The following is a 19,368-nucleotide window of genomic DNA, read 5'->3' as shown; positions in this document are numbered from 1 at the left end:
CGCCCTTGTTAAGCTGAAGGTACAAAAATTAGGTTGGTTGAAGAATCCTAACCTCTAATTTGGGGACACTCATTTTTGTTTGAGATAAGACCATTGGATATTTTCATTTCTAACCATCCAATACATGACCAGCAATCTAATATTTCGATTACCAAATATGATTTTTTTTTAAAAAAAATTCACGATATATTTATAATGTTGCCCATAATTCAGGTGGTTTATTTTAAATTTTTGTATTCCACGTAAGCAATTTTCAAGTAATTTCTAACTACCTGAGTATCATCCATCACACTTTGCTAGAGTATCAAAGTATTTCTCAAACATTCCCAATTTGACTGCAAAAGTTCAATCAACCAAGCAATGGTCTAGATTACTAAAACATGCCCCACGTGTCATAATTGAAAGCTTGTGTATGTGTATTAGACGCCAAAAGATGGCATTCTAGCTTTCAATTCTCAAGCTACATTTGATGTAGAGAGGGTCACAGATAGTTTAATGGCCAAGATGGATAAAAAAAGGCTTGATCGGAAGTAGAAGTGATCCGATAGTTCAGACTTTAAAACGAAAGTATTTCGCAAACCGGAATGAGTTATTCAATGTACCATATATGATTTTGAGATAGGACGAGCTATTTTAGCCACCCAATCCCGCTATGCCGGGTTGCGTACGCCAAATTAATGAAATGCCATCAAATCTATGGTCGAATTCTTGTTTTAATTTCATTTTCACTATTTATAGTAAGTTTTAGTTTAAGTATAACTCTTCATCCGTTGGGCTTTAGGAGTTGCGCCCAACATGAAAAGTGCTTAGAATAATTAGGAGAATACCATGGTAAAGCCAAATAGGACACTTACTATTTTTGGCCGAAAACCATGTGCACTGGTAGGAATCACGACTGTCTATAAATAGTAAGTTTACTATTTATAATAAGTCATGATTTCTAGGAGTTTTAGTTGTAGTTTAATTCCAAAACTTCTCCCATGGCTTAGGGCTCATTTGTTAAATTCGAAATCTGAAGTCTGAATCTAAAGTCTTAATCTGAAATCTGAATCTGAAGTCGAAAAACTAATAATGAATCTAGAATAACTTGTTTGTTAACTAACATCTGAAATGTTTGAAATATATTAATTTGACACATTTACCCATATAAAACAATTGTGATTGAATCCCTACCTTTAAAAACTCCATAAATTTCACTAAAATGTTTATTTTGTCATCTAATATATTGAAAAGGTCACAAACAGCTAAATGAAGAGATGACACAAATATCAACATAATCCAAAGCTTTTGTGGCCCAAAAGAATTTTTAAATGGTTAATCACCATTGTTTTCTATACAAAGGTCCATTTAAGATTTGAAGCTAATATATTTTTTTGGATCATGCCCTAAAATAAGTTTTCAATATAGATGTAGTCACATATATCACAGTAAGCCCTAGGTGTGAGCCAAATTTCATGGAAAAGCCTTTCCCAAGAAGTCTACCGTTGAAAATCTAGGTGGGACTCACCGTGATATTTGTGTGAAATCCACCCCGTCCATCCGCTTTGTGAGATCATTTTAAGACATAGGGTTAAAAATGAGTTGTATCCAATACTCAAATGGGCTGAAAATGTGAGGATTGAACGCCTACAATTAAAATATTCGTGGGGCCATAGAAGTTTTCAATCATGCTAATATCTGCAGTTTGAGTTCATCTCACTAGGAATGACATTATGGACTGTATTGATGGCATGTAAACATCACCGTCGACCCTAGGAAGTTTCAACGATAGGAATTTTCCTACCCACCTTTTCCTTTAGTGCGGCCCACTTAAGCCTTGTATCCTCCTCATTTTTTGTCTCTGAGTCCTAAAATGATCTCAAAATACAGATGGATAAATTAGATTTATCACAAACATAACGGTGGGCTCCACCTAAGATTCCAGCATGCAGGAACTTTTTACGAAAGGCATTTGCACATAATTCACACCCCATATCTAGGAGTAGATTGCATACTACTCCCACCAAGATCTACTTAAATATGGACAATTAAGGGCTTTGTGGGGCCTACCATGATATATATGTTTTATCTATACCGTCCATTCATTTTTTTTCATATTATTATAGAATTTAAGACAAATATAAGGCTTAAGTGGGCCACACTACAAGAAACTATGGGAATTAGGTGCCTATCATTGAAAACTTCTTGGGGCCACATAAGGCTCTAATCAAGCTGATTTTTGTGTTTTTCTTTCATCCATGTCTGTGTGACCTTATAAAGAGATTTGATGGAAATTAAGTTTCACGGTGGACATCAGGAAGGTTTTAACGGTAGTCATTCCTATCCCACTACTTTATGTGATGTGGTTGACTTGAGCTTTGGATGTGCATCTTTTTTCGGATTTTGCTTTAGAATGATATAAAAAAGTTGATAGACGGAATTGATCTAATACATAAATCATGGTGGGTTCAGAGAAGTGACTCATGTTAAAAGTTGGGATGTGTATAATGCAAGGGAGAAAATCTTTGTCGCAAAGGACAATTTTGGATTAAAAAATAATAATCACTGAGCGCATTCTTAATTCCCCATTAAGTTAGACTCCTATCACAGGAAAATTCCGGCATAAAATGGTGGAGCGCGTTCCTTCTTCCCCGTTAACAAACGCCACCAAACATAGAATAGTTTCCAAATTTTGTGTTAAGTGCAAAAATTCAGCATTAACAAACAGTACCTTAGTATCCCTATTTAAACAGTCGTAAACTCATTTATTTGTTTATTTCAATTATCGATCAATTTATGAATTTTCTAGAATTTATTTCTACTTGTCTTAATCTTTTCCCCGAAGATTCGAAAAGCCTATGAGAGGAGTCCAAAAAAGTTTCATGGATTCGGAGTAGTTATCCTTGAGGAAGATGGTGATTGACCTCATCACGATCAACCATGTGTCAACATTAATCAGTGGTATCGATGGCTCTAAGATCGGATCAGGCCACTATTGGTCCATTTTAAGTGGGCCTGAAATTAATCTGGGCTCAAAATTTAATTGGGCCATAAATGGGCCTGAATCAGATTTCAATAAAAATGTCGTTGAAATTGACTGAAGGCCCAACCAACTGGACAGAGACCCACCAATCACATGGCATGTCTACGGTATGGGGTTTTGAAAGAATGCTGGACCCCACATCACGACTACCATTGAGGGCCATATTGCCGGTGCTTGACAGCACATGTTATTGATCTGGGCCATTGGATTAGTGCTGAATGGCACACGGCGCTGGGTCTAATACAAATATTTCTACAATAAGTTTAAGCTTACAAATAAATTGACATTTGGGCCACAATCTATTTTTCTGACATCAAATACATCCATCATGTGTGCCCTCTCTCTTCTATTTTATTTGGACGACTAAAATCATGTCTAAAACATATAAAATCACGTGTCGTGGCCCACCTGAATTTTGGAATGGTCTTATTTTAGCATTGTATATTCATCCTGTTTGGATTCATCTTCTGAATGGATTAGATAGGATGTAAAGAATACATTGGGCCCACATACAATCTGAAAGGTTTTTAACGGTGTCTGTCACTATCCCAGCTGTTCCCTGTGGTGTGGCCCACCTGAGTCTTGGATCTGTGATGTAGAGCGGGTCGCGGACAGTTTCATGGCTAAGATGGATCAGAAAAGGCCCGGTCGACGACAGAAGTGATCCGGACCATCGGACCTTAGATCGGGCGTATCTCGCAATCCGTAATGAGTTAGCTGACGTAAAATATATGATTTTGGGGTAGAACGAGCTACTTTAGCCAACCAACCCCGCAACGCCGGGTTGCGCCGCCCGGAATTGCGAAAAACCCCTTGATTGACGGTCGTTTCCCTGTTTTAATTTCGTTTTTACTATAAATAGTAAGTTTTAGTTTGATTATAACTCTTCATCCGTTGGGCTTTAGGAGTTGCGCCCAACATGAAAAGAGCTTAGAATAATTAGGGGAACGGTTTGGTGAAGCCAAATAGGACACTTACTATTTTTGGCCGAAAACCTTGCGCACTAGTAGACATCACGACCGTCTATAAATAGTAAGTTTACTATTTATAGTAAGTCGCGGATTCTAGGAGTTTGAGTTGTAGTTTGATTATGATTTCTTTCCCATTGCTTGATACCCTTATTTAAAGGGTTGTGAACTCGATTTTAAGAATTCATCAATCAATTTCGAATTTATTAGAATTTATTTCTATTTTCTGCTTTCTTTCCTCGTGGATTCGAGAAGTCTCTGTGAGGAGTCCAGAGAAGTTCCGTGGATTCGGAATAGTTATCCTCTTGAGGAAGACGGTGCTCGACCTCACGTCCTCCCCTGCGTCAATCTGTCTGATGTTTTGACTGCCAAAGAGAAAAATAGGTGTGTCACATGATGGATAGATTGGATGTTATTAAAACATCATGCTGGGGAATGGATGTTTCAAGAGACGAAATTACAAAAATACCCTCAATACTTGTGGGGCCCACATGATATGTGTATAACATCCAACCCATTAAAAGTATGAACCACATCATGGTGATATCTCTAAGAAAACATTAGGTCATTCAGATCATCAAATGTGCCACACATAGAATTGGGATTTTGAATGCTCTAAATTATTTTCTACAGACAATTGGATCTGCCATTTTTTGGTTAGTCTAATAATAATGCTGTGTGCATCTATTGGACGGGTTGGATGTGAGATACATGCCATGTGGATCCCACAACTCATGAATGGTCTGGATCCTTCACATGCGTGCCATCCAACAGTCCCAACCACACACCCCATTGCAGTGCGATGTGGGTCCCGCAATAACTTCAGAACTCCATGGCGCGACGTGCCAGCAAGCCTAACGTGCCAACCCAAACAATAATGCATGGAAGAAGGTAGGAAAGAAGCATGATGAGAGATGGAAGTTTCCTACCTTTCTCCTAACCAATTCCTCTTTTAAAGCATTTTTTCAAGAAAAACGTCTTGGAAAAGCTAAAGATTATTTCTATACAAACAAGCAATCACTAAAATGATTATTACACGTTTGAAATCTATAATCATTCTTTCAAGCTAGTTATAAAAATTAAGGCAATGTATGCCACCAACCCTAAGATTCCATCATGGGCTCTGATGATGGGAACATTGATGTAAATATTATTTTCCCAATATAGTCAATGATATTTTATGTGAGTCAATTTGCTTTATTTTTATTGCAATAAAGAGTAGCATAAAAATTACTATCAAAGAAAAAAAAAATGTAAAAACGACCTACCATGCACTATAACTTTTGATGGTCGTAACTAGTTACAATTGCTATTACAAGATATCGTTGGAAAACTGTCTGTGACGTAGAAATCAATTTGTTGCTTGTGATTTCACAAAAAAAACAATGTATTTTTAGGATTTTTTTTTTTCGCATTTAAAGTTGAATTTTATTAATTTTAATTAGTAATTATTTTTAGTTATTTTAGGGTTTAAAGAGTTTGGTGAGATCTTAAATCCTTGCTTGAATTGTCTACAAGAGTTTTGAGCGAGAACTTAAATCCTTGCTTGAATCGCGCGTCTACAAGAGTTCAAGTCAGTTTAGACTTCAAAAAATATATATTTTTTAATTATTTTTACGGTTTTGAGAAAAACATACTACTTTGGAACATATTCAGAGTCATGAATGTGTTTACTTATATAAAACAACGCATCAAGTTCACTATATATCTACTACTCATTCATTATTATTAATTATTATTATCAACGTTTTCCTTAATTTTAGAGGTTTGCTTTCCTAGAGGTTCAAGGTTTGTGGCGTTGGAATTACTTGTAAATGGACCATCAACACCGTGCATTTGATGGGTCCCCTTGGGATATCCATAAAATCAGCCATATATGGAACTCAAGTGGGCCATGCCATCTAAAATCACGTGAATACATGTCTAAAACACATAAAAGCACTTTGCGGGGTTCACTTGAGTTTTGGATGCGGCTGAAATTTAATCCAACCCGTCATCCAAGTGGGACACACACATTGGATGGTCTGGATTTGTGAACCACATCTCAGTAGGCTCAATAAATGATTATGAATGTTTTAATGGGAGAGTAACCCCTCTCAACTGTTGCATGCTGTTTCATCCGTTGATCAAGTGGACTGCAGACGGACTACATGTAAGGTTAGGACTGTCAATGGACTGTGTAGGTGTGTCAGGCTTTCGGCTTGGACCATTAGGTTACTAAAAAATAGCCAAGTCAGATAACTATCCAGTTAAGGAAAGGGTCCCAAAAATGCTCATGTTGTGGGCTCCATACACGGTTTATGCCATGATACCAATCCAAACATCAGTACACATAGATGTGTATTACATTTAAGGACCTGTTTGATTTTCCCAATTACACCAAACAGGCCATCATTACTTCTCACCATTGTTTGGTTGGAGAAATTACTGCCTCCAACACCATATGAATCTTATATGAATTTCATGTGTTTCTATATGCACAAAAAATTATTGGGCCCACCATGATGAATATGTCACATCCATGTGGTCCATTCGTTCCACAAGCTCATTTTAGGGAATGAGTACAAAAATGAGATACATCCAACGCTCAAGTGGATCACACCACATGAAACAAAGGTACTAAGGAATCTCAACTGTTGAAAGTTAAAGCCTTCCTAGGGCCCACTGATGTTTATTTGTCATCCCAATCTGTTCATAAGGTCATATAAACATGGATAAAAGTAAATGGCTTGCAAGAAGTTATCAAGGATAGACGTTCAATTCCCACTCCATACGGCGGTATGGCCCACCGGAGCTTTGGATCTGTCTTATTATGGGCTAATGCCCTAAAATGAGCTAGTGGAAAGGATGGACGACATAAATATGGCATATACATCACGGTGGCCCCACATTTTTTGCGCCCTAAATGTTTTCCCACCTCTCTCTTTCACTGAAACACGGAACTAGTCAGCGTCGACTTTCGGGTAAGAGTCGGGGTGTAAGTAATGATGACCAAATACATTGTAATTTGAAAATCAAACTGACCTTAAAAAGATTTGTCCGTGAATTCTACAAATAAGAGTAGTTTGTTTTAAGGGTGGTTAGATGGCGGTGATCGATAATCATCATCGTCCATAGACCATACATTGGCGTCCAAGATAGAGACAATTAGCATGCATGGAGATGGGCAGAAAAATAAGAGCTAGAGAGCTATGACAGAGCCATAGCTGGGCATGTTACTGTTCATCTTCTCTGATCCCTCTTTTACTCCACCCACAGCAGCAGCATGGCATGACAGATCTCTGATGTCTGTCGAGTCCAGCGGAAGTGTTCACAGTTACTGTGTGGGCCTGTTTATATAATGGCACCTTTCTAGATCTTGCAACTATTGATCATGGTAGCACCTATTTTACCACTGTCGTATCAGAGGAAGAAACAATATATAAAAATTAGGGCTAATTCCTACTAATATATTTTCTTAATTTATGGGAATAAAAGCTCTGATACCACATGTAAACATATATGTATCGAGTTCTTACTCTTGCTCAGGTGGTAGACCCTTGCTCGGGTGGTAGACTCTCAGGAGTTTCAACACCCAGTCAAGGGTTTGAGTACCTATAGGTGGAGAAATTCCACTAGCGTGAGTGTGTGGGGTGTGTGTGCGTGTGTAAAATAATAAATAAATAAATAAATAAATATTTAAAAAAAGCACCTAAGTCCATTTCATGGAAACAGATTAGCTGGTATACCGCACACCAGCTATATAGCTGGTATAGACTCATGTCGTGCAAAGACTAGCCGGCGCTTCTCGAGCTCCAAGTTGTACAACTGGTTCGAATGAGGATAAATTCAGCGAAGCGATAAATTCATTGAGAATATAAAACCTTCAGGGTGATAAATATACCCCTCCGCTCGGAAAGATCAACAGCCCAAACGAACAAGGGTTCAACAGCTGCTGACCAATGCAAAAATTATGAGCTCTTTGCAACAACAATCAACTATCCAATTGACCAATTTAGCTCAATCTTGACGCGGATGACTGTGGATTCAATTCGGATCGGCACATACCGAGCTACACGATAGCCTCCCTCTTCAGTGTAAAGGAGGCCGTATCGACCTATGATATCCCGACCAGAATTGTGCTGACCTCCCTCCTCGACTCAGTGAATGATCTTCTTCAGATGAGCACGAATTCAGAGTAACCGTCATCGCCCATCACTCACATGTAACTGTCCACCGCATGATTACAAGATAACTGTCGACATCCATCACTCGCGCACATCTCGCCTAAATGGCTAAGATCATTCCTAGAATGGCGGGCCACCCCATCCCACAAACACTATAAATAAGGAGGGCATCAATATGAAAAGGTACGCAAAATCTCTCACCCAAAATCCATCACCACTACTCAGACCTAGATTTCTAGCCTGACTTTGGCATCGGAGGGTGCCCTGCTCGAGCTAAGGTCTCTTTTATCTCATTCTTGTGCAAGTATGTGAAAGTTCAGCGGCTCAATCATAGTGAACTAGCATATTTTTGCACTAGCCGTGCTCATCACAAAAACTTAATGGATGATGTAGATCTTAAGAATGTCCACGACATTGACAAGCGCACAACAATTATACAAAATTAATTGAGTGAAGAAATCTTTTTTAAAAAAATTTAAAATAAATAAAATAAAATCACCGTACACACGGGATAAACCTTCCTAGAAAATGTAGTTGACCGGACCGGTCAAAAGATTTTAATACTTGCTCCATTCAATGGTCAGTCTTTTTAGAAGAGTAAGTCTTCTTTCCTTCCTTTCTTCGGTCTTTACTCCGTTCTGAAGTAACTTTGACACGCAAGCGTGTGCTGGTTGGACGTGGATTAGGTACTACCCTGGCCGGCCCTAGCTACGAACATGCGGGGGGTCTGTGAGGGGCTCACTTTGATTTATGGGTTTATCAACACCATCCATGTACTTTTCCTTATCATTTTAGTATGAAAGCCCAAAAAAGAGTCAGATCCAAAGCTTCTATAGGTTCAAGGAGATTTTAACGGTGTGAGTTTAATCCCCAATGTGTGTTCAATTGACCATTGAATCAGATTTATTTTTAGATATTTATACTAAAATTATATAGAAAAATGGATGGACGGTGTTGATTGGGCCATACATCACGGTGGGCTTCTTAGAGCCCCACCTGTTCCGTGCTCCGGACATGCAGTGGTAGTGCCTAATCGGCGCGTCAGTGCTAGGTGATACACAGTTAGGCACGGACGAATTCCTTAGAAATTGTATTAGTGGGGTATGACATGTTCCATCTCACGTGACAGAGCAAGAGGGAGTTTGATTAGGAACTACTTCTGCCTTTCCTGTGCTGGGAACTAGATGTGTGTCTGGGGGGCCCACCGTGATGTATGTGTTTATTAACACCATCCATCTATTTATCCATATCATTTTATGATATAAGATTAAAAATGAGGCAGATCCAAGGTTTAAGTGGACCACATAGTGGAGATTAAACACCCATCATTAAATATTTATTGAGAGCCGTATAAGTTTTGGATCAAGCTTATATTTGTTTTTTGCATTCATATAAGTCCATGTGACCTTATGATCAGGTTAGATAGCAAATAAACATTACAATGAGTCCTGAAAAAGTTTCAACAGTGGGCATTATTCTCACCTTTGATTCCTCTGGTGGGGTCCACTTGATCTTTCAATCTACCTTATTTTTGAGCTTATATCCTAAAATGAAATGGAAAAATAAAAGTTACACGGTCAAACCTATAAATCAGGGTGGGGCCCTCAGAGACCTGGTGCCCACGTCCAAGTAATAGAGAGCAAAGATTTCAACGGTGAGACGTACCAAGAGAGTACAGGTTACATAAAGTGAATGCAAGCCATGGGTAACACGAGAGCGAGGGACTGGGATCGGGGGATTCGGTAATGACCCCTCTGGAACCAAGGTCTTGGTACCCGTTGGTGCTGTGGGTCCCACCATGATATATATGTTTTATCCATGCCGTCCATCTATTTTGGGCTGAGATCTGGATCTGCCTCGCTTTTGGGCTAATGCCTTAAAACTAGTTGGGAAAAGAGATTGACGGCTTAGATAAAAACATACATCATTGTGGGGCCCACAGCACTGACCAGTGGGGAGGTAATACTAGAGGGATGAGATCCAGAGTGAATGTAGGCTTGCTAGAATACATCCTAATGTACCACATTGGTATACATCATCATCATCTAGAACTAGACCTCCAAATAAAGATCAATAAAAGGTGCTATAAAACCATCATAAACAATTCTACCTGCTGCAACGTTTTTCATGAAATAGAAAATTAAAATAATAATAATAAATAAATAAATAAATAAAATAAAATAAATTGAAAAATGGAATAAGCCGGGTCTAAATCCTGTCTTTCACTGTCGACCTAAAGTATAATTTATTATTAAAATTGGGATTGCACAAGAGGAGAAAAAGGAGCAATTTTTTAAAAAGTAGGTTTCATTTGGAAAGTTTGCTGCATTGGTTTAAAACACATCAAAGTATTGTTACACACACACATACACATGCATATATATATATATATATATATTTGATTAGGGTTCATGCTTGAATGATCCAAACTATGAGATGCCTCACCATAGTAATACGGTTAAGGAAGCTCTTAGATTGGAATGTTTTAATTCTTTAATCATTTAGCTCTCTCTCTCTCTCTCTCTCTCTCTCTCTCTCTTTATTTTCTTTTTTTTTTGAAGATGAACCATCTCCTTCGCTGTTATTTTCAACCCATTTATCAAGAAGTTTTTAATCTCCCAATATTGTTTTTTTTTTTCAATCACCAAATAAGTGGTTATAGGGCTAACATATCCCATAAAATAGGAAGTTGTAGTAAACCTTTCGGTCTTTTCATGTGGTTTTAAGACTATTTTTCATGCAAATTACCTAAACACCGTGGGAATTATTACTGTTATTTTATTATTGGAAGAAATTTGTACATTCGGGCAATGCAGATTTACCAAAAAGAAAAAAAACCAGATAGAGGGAGAGAGAGAACTAGGGCCATGCTTATCATATAAATAGTGGTGAAAACAAAAGAGAGTAATATTATGTCCACTTCATTATTATCCGGTTTTGCTGCGATGAATATTTCATTGCCCATTAACTTTTAGCCCCAACCAGTATTTCTCACAATGTATCTTAGGGCTTGTTTGTTTTAACGATTATAATACTAATGTGATATAATATTCTGTAAATGAATATTATTACTATCACTGTAGTCAGAAGTAAAGTAGTATGTAATACCTCTCTCACACTTTAATTTTGACCTTGGATATGAGCATTAATGTGTGCAGTATTCTGTAAATGGGTAATAATTATCACTATCACTATAGTCCAAAGTGAAGTCATATGTAATACCACTCTCACAGCTTTAATTTTAAACTTGGATGTGCAAATAAAGAACTCACCGTGATTAGATACATGTGCATATAACTTGCCCAAACGTGTTATATCCACAACATCCATCCATTTTGCAATATTATTTTACGGCATGACCTAAAATATGAGAAAGATCTAGAGCCCAAGTGGACCACACCACAAAAAGTAGTGAGACAATAATGCCCACTATTGAAAACCTTCTTATAGCCTACCAAGATGTTTATTTGCCATCTAATTGGTTCATGAGGTCACACAAACCTAGATGAAGGAAAAACAACAAATATCAGCTTCATCCAACACTTATGTAGATCACAAGAAGTTTTTGATTGCAAGCATTCAATCCCCACTACTTTCTATGGCGTGGTCAATTTTTGCTTTGGATGTGCCTCATTTTTGTCCCTTTTTTTAAAATGATCTCACAAGATGAGCAAACAGCATAGATATAACATACACATCATAATGGGGCTCACAAAACTATGTCATGCAGATGGACATCCACCCATCCAAGTCTTATTAATTTCAAAGGATTACCATAGTTTGAGAGAACTTTATCCAATTAGCAATAAAGAATAATGATGTGAGCTTTACGCCACATTACTCTAGTATTTCAAGGATCCAAAAAAGCCCTTAGAAATTAGGTACTAAACTTATAATCCGGTAAATGATATAATATTATTATAATAGAACAAGCCACCAATCATATAGCATGCCTAGTGGTATCTAGAAATTCAAAAAATATATAAGATTAATTATGTAATTTTGTTGTGACCCCACCATGGGAGTCCTCCTGGGAGTAACCTCCATGGGCACATCTACTGATCACAACCATTCATCTATTTTGCCAGCTCATGTTAAAACATAATTATAAAAAATAATGCAACTCCAAAACCCTACCCAAGTGTCAGAACCCACCCTAATATCACATAAGTTCTGGTTGAAGATCATATTTATGAGAATAACCTTAAGCCACTTGATCTTTGATGATTAGTTGGGCTTTCTCTATAGCAATAGGGCATGCTGTATGGTATCATTTTTCACCTACAACGGTCAATTTTTTCTCAAAAGCAACGGTCATTGGTAATCAAGCTCTTTTGGTGACATAACACAAGGTGAAGAGGTTAAAAAGTGACCTTCCGTTTTAACTGATGCAGTTTGTGTGGTGTCCTGTGGAGGGATTTGACTGGGCACCGAACACATGTACTGGAAAAAGCAACTTTCAAATATATTTTGCCAAGGTGGACAAATCAAATACTGCCACGTCCCAGCACCGGTAAGTAACATGTTTAAGAGTACCCAGGCAATCCATGCAACCACTTACTTTTGAAGCCAGACCTGATATGGTGGGATTAAATGGGTGGCATGCTGCTGTCATAGATGGGTAATGTAAAGCACGTTTGGGAAGTTGCTAGGTCGGTATAGCTACTCTATACTTTATTAGCCTCAACCCTTATTGCAGTAGGACATTGTCTAATCAAATCTATTACATTGTGTTATTTTGGAATTGGGTGGTGGCAGGGTCACACAGAATCTACTGCCACTTTTAAGGAAGCTGATTGGCTGGTGTAGGATATAGTTGGTGTGGGTACTTGTCGTCGTAAGACGAGCACTGATGCTCCTCGAGCTCCAAGTTGTATGAATAGTTAAAACGTTATCAAAGTTATATGTGCTCCAAAATGATGTATTTATTATACATACATCCTTCATCCATTTTTTGAGATCATTTTAGTGCACCAGACAAAAATGAATCATGTCCAGAGCTTAACTGGATCACACCACAAATAGAAAGCATGAGCCAAAGAAATGAATTAATTCCAAAGCTCAACTGGACCACACCACGAATAGCAAGGGAGATGATAATTTCCACAGTTAAAACATTCATAAGACCCACCGTAACATTTATTTTCCATTCAATCTGTTCGTAAGGTCATAAAGACCTACATAAAGAGGAAAAACAAATAGCAAATTGATCCAAAACTTTTGTGATCCCAAAAAGGTTTCAATGGTAGACGTTCAATACCCCACTACTTTTTGCAATGTGGTCCACTTGAAGTTTAGATCTGTCTTATTTTTTGGCTCAAGCCTTACCACGAGCTCACCAAATGGATGAATGGTTTGGATATAACAAATACTTTGTGATGGGACCCACATAACTTGTTGTTGCATGGTGTGTGGTGCACCAGCCAATCCGCTTCCACCTTTTAAGAGGTGTCACAGGGATTTCCAAAAACCTGACCCATAAGAGGCCAATCACATGAACAACATAACTGTGGGCCCCACTTAAAGAACCTGACAACCGGGGTACATTGTGAGTATCCTCAATCCAAGATGTTATGATTCCTACGCAGAAAGAGAGAAAAGCATTTCCTCAAACGTCCAAGGAGAAGTAAGCAGCCGAAATCAATCGTCTTAGCTGTTTCTCCATCAATCACTACAAAATAATACATGGACACCCATCCTTTCATTCAGCATCTCCGAATAATAAAGAGGAGAAACGCGTTCTCTCTCTCTCTCTCTCTCTCTCTCTCTCTCTCTCTCACCCTTCTTCCAACTCACTTCTGTCTCCCTCCCCCACCCAACTACCCTACCTCAAACCCCACCTCTCTCTTTCTCCCTCTCTCTCTCTTCTCTCCACCCATTAAAAACCATCTCCTCCTCCTTCCATCTCCAAAACCAAAACCCAAATCCAGAAATGCCAGAAACCTTCCCATCTTGTTTCGGTGTCGGAATGGCCACTTCCAATCTCCCCACCACTTCCACCAATTCAAATCTAACAACTTGTCTATACCAAACCGCAATCGGCGTCGCCACCATAACATGGTGTAGAAACATCATCGGCCACGGCCTCCACATCGATCTCTTCCAATTCCAATACAACAACCACAACGACATTGAAGAAAACATCCACAACAACAGAAACAACAACATTGCCTCATTACATCTACACCTAAAGCCATGGCTCTTCTGGAAGAAACAAGGTTCCAAGACATTCAACCTCAAAGACGCTAACCAAACACAAATCAACTTCTCTTGGGACCTTACAAAAGCCAGATTCCTCTCCAGCCCCGAGCCCGAATCCAGCTTCTACGTCTCAATTACAGTCGATGGAGAAATGGTATTGATCATTGGCGATTTAATCAATGAAGCTTATCTAAAGACCGGCGCTCGGAAGCCTTCCAAGAACCCAGCTCTCATCATGCGAAGAGAACACATGTTTGGAAACAAGTCATACACCACGAAAGCCCGATTCAACGGAGAGATTCATGAAATTTCAATTGAATCTGTTGGTGATAGAGACGAGACGAAGCTGTTGTTCTCCATCAATCATAAGCGGGTTCTGCAGGTGAAGAGATTGAAGTGGAAGTTCCGTGGGAATGAGAGGATCGACATCGATGGAATGCCTGTGCAAGTTTCATGGGACGTGTATAATTGGATTTTTGATGATGCAGTCGATGGGCATGCTGTCTTCATGTTTCGGTTTGAGAAGAGAGGAATTGAAGATGGTGGGGATGTTTTGATTGGAGGGGATTGTAATCAGAAGGGAATGGTTTTGTGGCAGCCTTTTGGGGTGGGAATGAAAGGGTTGGATGAGAAGAAGAATAAGAAGAACAAGAATAAGAATAGGAGCTTGTTGAAGACGGGTTCTTCATCTTCGTCGTCATCAGCATCATCAGGGAGTAGTTCTTCTGTGATGGAATGGGCTAGTATGGAGGAGAATGAGATGGAAAGATCAGGTGGTTTTTCTTTGATGGTTTATGCTTGGAAGAGTACTTAGTTCTAGATTTTAGGTTTTTTGGGCTTGTTTGGATTGCTACTAAATTGCAATTGGTAGAGATTTTGTTTGGGTTTTTTCTTATTCATTCATTGATGGAAATAGCTGAACAAAAATAAAAAGACTACTAAAAAACATAGCAGATTTATTCTCCTTCTTTTTCTTTATTAAAAAAAAAAAAAAAAAAAACTAACTGGAAAAAAAGAAAAAAATATATAGTAGATTTCTTCTCCTTTTTTTGTTTCTTTTTCTTGTGATTATTATTATTATTGTTGAATCAGATGAGTTGATGTTGTTGAGAAAACGAAACAATAGAATCTCTTGATCTTCTTATTCTTGTGGATATGTTGGTAGTCTCTCTTCTTGGTGCATGCACTCCTTTTTATTACTTTTGGTATAAGAAGAGTGCTTTTCATACTATCATTATGTCAAAAGTATAAAATGAGGTGTATGCATTAAAAAATTGGGTTGTAGAGATTACTTTCTTCTTGTTACATCCTTCAATTGAAAGATTGGAATGATTCTCAAGAGAAAACACTTCTTCTCACCATAGACCAGATTAGATGCGGCCCCGGCCTCACCCATCCCTTCTGGCATGCAGCCATGACCCCATGGCCCACCCTGATGTCTGTATTGTATATCCACACCGTCCATTCGTTTTTTCAGCTCATTTTAAATCATGAGCCCAAAAATGAAGCAGACCCAAATCTCAGGTGGACCATACAAGGGGAACAACTATAATTGGATGCCCACCGGTGTAATGTTTCCGTTGTGTTTATTTACCATCCAATCTATTGATAAGGTCACATAAACTTAGATGAACAAACAAACAAACAAAAAAAAATAAAAAAATGAGCTTCATTCAAAACTTTTGGAGCCCACAAAGTTTTTAATGGTCAGTCACTACTCTCCTACCGTGTGGTCTACCTGGGAATGGATCTACTTCATTTTTAGAATCTATGTCCTAACGTAATATGGAAAAACAGATGGACGGTGTAGTTATACGATACATACATCAAGGTGGGCCCAACGTCCAGCGCCGCACCATCTTCTTGGGTGAGGCCGGGCGCACCTAATTCGCTACCGCCCTGCATGGGCTTTGGTGTTGAGTGCATGGAATGGACCTTTTGCAGCGTTTTGATACACGCATGGCAAGGTTCCCGAGAGCGGATTAGGTGAGACGCTGGCGTCACCCAAAACAGTGCTGCGTCTACCGTGGGGTTACCATGGGCCCACCTTAATGCATGTATTATGTATCCACGCCGTTCATCCTTTTTTCCATATCATTTTATTGCAATATCTGAAAATTGAAATAGATCCAATCATCAGGTAGACCATACCAGAGGAAACAGTGTTGATTGACTATTAGTGGGCCACAAAAGTTTTGGATTAAGCTAATATTTGATTGACTATTAGTGGGCCACAAAACTTTTGGATCAAGCTAATATTTGTTTTTTCCCATCATCTAGGATTACGTGACCTTATTAACAGATTGGATGGTTAATAAACACTATGAAAACATTAATATGCGCCTTAAGAAGTTTTTAATAATGGTACGGTCAATCACCACTGTTTCTTATGGGTCCACCTCATTATTGGATGTGCTTCATTTTTGGAGTAATACTAGGGCTGTACACGAACTGAGCTAGCTCGATTAACTTGCTCGACTCGGCCGAAAAAGCTTGACTCAGCTTAACCCGGAACTGAGTTTGAGTCGGGACGGGCCACTTTCTTCGGCCCGAAACTGAGTTCGGACCTACTTCGGATAGGTTCCAGTTCAACCCAAAACCCAACTCGACCTGGCTCGACTCAGCATATATATATATTTCCTAAATTCTTACCAGTTACCCTAACCATTTACAGCAATTTAGGCCGTCCAAATCATGGGTCCCTTTATAAAGGACCAAAGTCCAAAAAATCTATGACAAAAGCTCTTCCCAAAAATCAAGGTCATTCAAGTTAACTACCAAAGCTCTTTCCATGAAGTAAATGGAGCAGAGTCAAAAAAATCAAAATCGTTTACATCGTGGATCTAAAACTAGCCCGAACTCGCCCGAGTACTAACCGAGCCGAGTTCGGACTGGACAATTTGGATGATATGAAAAAACAGATGGATGGCGTAGATACATTAATAGATATATCAAGATGGGCCCCATAGTAACCCCACGGTAAGGGCCCCGCCATCTGGTTCCCTCCCTTGGATGGTACCGCGTGGGAGACCTGGTCCATTCATCATGTAATATACGCTATGAGCATATGCTACATAAAAAATAGCATTTATATGCTAATCAGGCAAATGACATTTGTGTTAGAAAGATGAACGGTTAGAAATGAAAACGAATGGTCCAAATTCTAACTTGCTTGTATGATTCACTTGATGACTGGACTACCAAGATTTTTCTGGTTTTTGGCAGCCAGATCAATCGCATAGCCATCCAACGGTAGAACGAGGACCACATGTTAGCTGTGAGGCGGGCCCCACATTCTTTTTTGTGTGATTTTGATTTTGATTTTTTTTTTTTTTTTTTCATATGCATCAGTAGCTGGCATTGGCCCAGCTAGCTGGACGGAACGCATGTGCGAGCAGCCTTGTAGCGTTGTCGTTTTCTGCGAATGACTAGCGTGTGAGGTTTACATCACATTGATGGAAACTCATCCCACCATTCATGTAAGATTGGGAGATCCTAACCATCCATCTGGGGCCACCAATTGGAAATTTTAAAATAAAATAGTCCTGAGACCCAAAAATAAAGAAATGGGGCCCACTACTTGAATGATTTTGATTGGAGAACACGTGTGCAATGTGTGGTCATGATGGTGTTCCCACAATTTAATAAAGTGCGGCAAACATACACTGGACTGTAGCTTTTTCGCACTTTCTGCAGATAAAAAGTTGCTTTTTTCTTTTTCATTCGAGTGAGAACTTTGATACTCGGGCAGATGATGATGCTTCATAGACATCCACTTAAAAGTTGAAACTGTCGTGTATAAATAGAACTCAAGTTAAACGGTTCAGATCTTCTGACCTATATTAGAATCATCTTGTAGAAACTTTAAATCTAAATAATAATTAAAAGGTCGATTAATCAATATTTATGATGGTTTATATGAAATTTTTGGAAGGCTACGGTTCATTTTAACAATGTCTAATAATAGATAATATAAAAATCATTTAATATTTAAATTTTAATTGAATAAACTTTATACATAAATTTGACGGTTGAGATTGATCTCTATGATTGAAAAATACAGTTTTTCAAAATACGCGTGTATTAACTATCATACTCTGCAAGAGTATCAAATAAGTCGCATCTTTTGGCCTTTTATCTCTCTTTCCGAGTCGGAAAGAGAGGCGAACTGATAGAATCGAAGAGGAAATCGCTCGCGTTAGATGAACGGCTACATCGCTAGATATATAAAATAATTATATGAAAATACAAGATCTGTACAATTCATAACTATTGTAGAAGTTTAAATAATGTTTTAAAGAAATTTATTTTCTTAATCTTCAAAATTTTATAAAAAGTTATGATCAACGGTCCATATTCAAGGTTCAAATATGCCTACAGAAGCAGCTGATTTATCAATATTTTTATATATTGTATTACTAAGTTTTCAATACTTGATGAATTATGAGGATCTCGTACATGTGTTAAATATTTACACGTGTTACGAGAAGTACAATATCTCATGCGAACGATTACAGTAGAAATTTCATATTTGATCGACCTTTTTCTTACTGTGGGCGGTGGCTCTCGTGACGGAACGAGCAGAGACGAATCTATCTTTCTGTGTACAAATGATTAAATTACGAAAATGCCCATGGACTTAAATGACCAAACTACCCTCCCTCCTTCCTCACCACGCGACAGACCGATTTCACACAAGACGGTGCAGCCCTTACCGTGGGGCCCACTTTGATGTATTTATTATATATCCTAACCGTCCATATATTTTTTTCAGATCATTATAAGGAAATTTTCCAAACTTAATATAGATACAATTCTCATGTGGACCATACTAATGGAAACAGTGGTGATTGAACACCACACCATTAAAAATTTCTAGGGACTATATTAATGTTCATTTAATATTTATTTTCAATCCAACCTGTTGATATGATCATATCAACCTGGATGAAGATAATAAACTTTTTTAGCCTATAATAAATTTTAATGGTCAAAAACAACTGTTTCCTTC

At 38.3% G+C, this 19,368-nt stretch overlaps 1 protein-coding gene across 1 annotated transcript; it reads left to right on the top strand.

Annotated features, from left to right (window-relative positions):
* The first annotated feature begins 13,765 nt into the window (after nucleotides 1–13,765).
* LOC131257006 (uncharacterized) lies at nucleotides 13,766–15,252 on the top strand. Its single transcript, XM_058258156.1, has one exon. It carries the CDS (start codon nucleotides 14,089–14,091, stop codon nucleotides 15,169–15,171), a length of 1,083 nt encoding a protein of 360 aa, XP_058114139.1. The 5' UTR covers nucleotides 13,766–14,088; the 3' UTR covers nucleotides 15,172–15,252.
* Nucleotides 15,253–19,368: the final 4,116 nt, after the last annotated feature.

This window comes from Magnolia sinica, chromosome 9 (assembly GCF_029962835.1).
Source record: "Magnolia sinica isolate HGM2019 chromosome 9, MsV1, whole genome shotgun sequence".
Lineage (NCBI taxonomy): Eukaryota > Viridiplantae > Streptophyta > Magnoliopsida > Magnoliales > Magnoliaceae > Magnolia > Magnolia sinica.
Note: the sequence above shows the minus strand (reverse complement) of the source record. Positions and strands in the feature narration are given on the sequence as shown.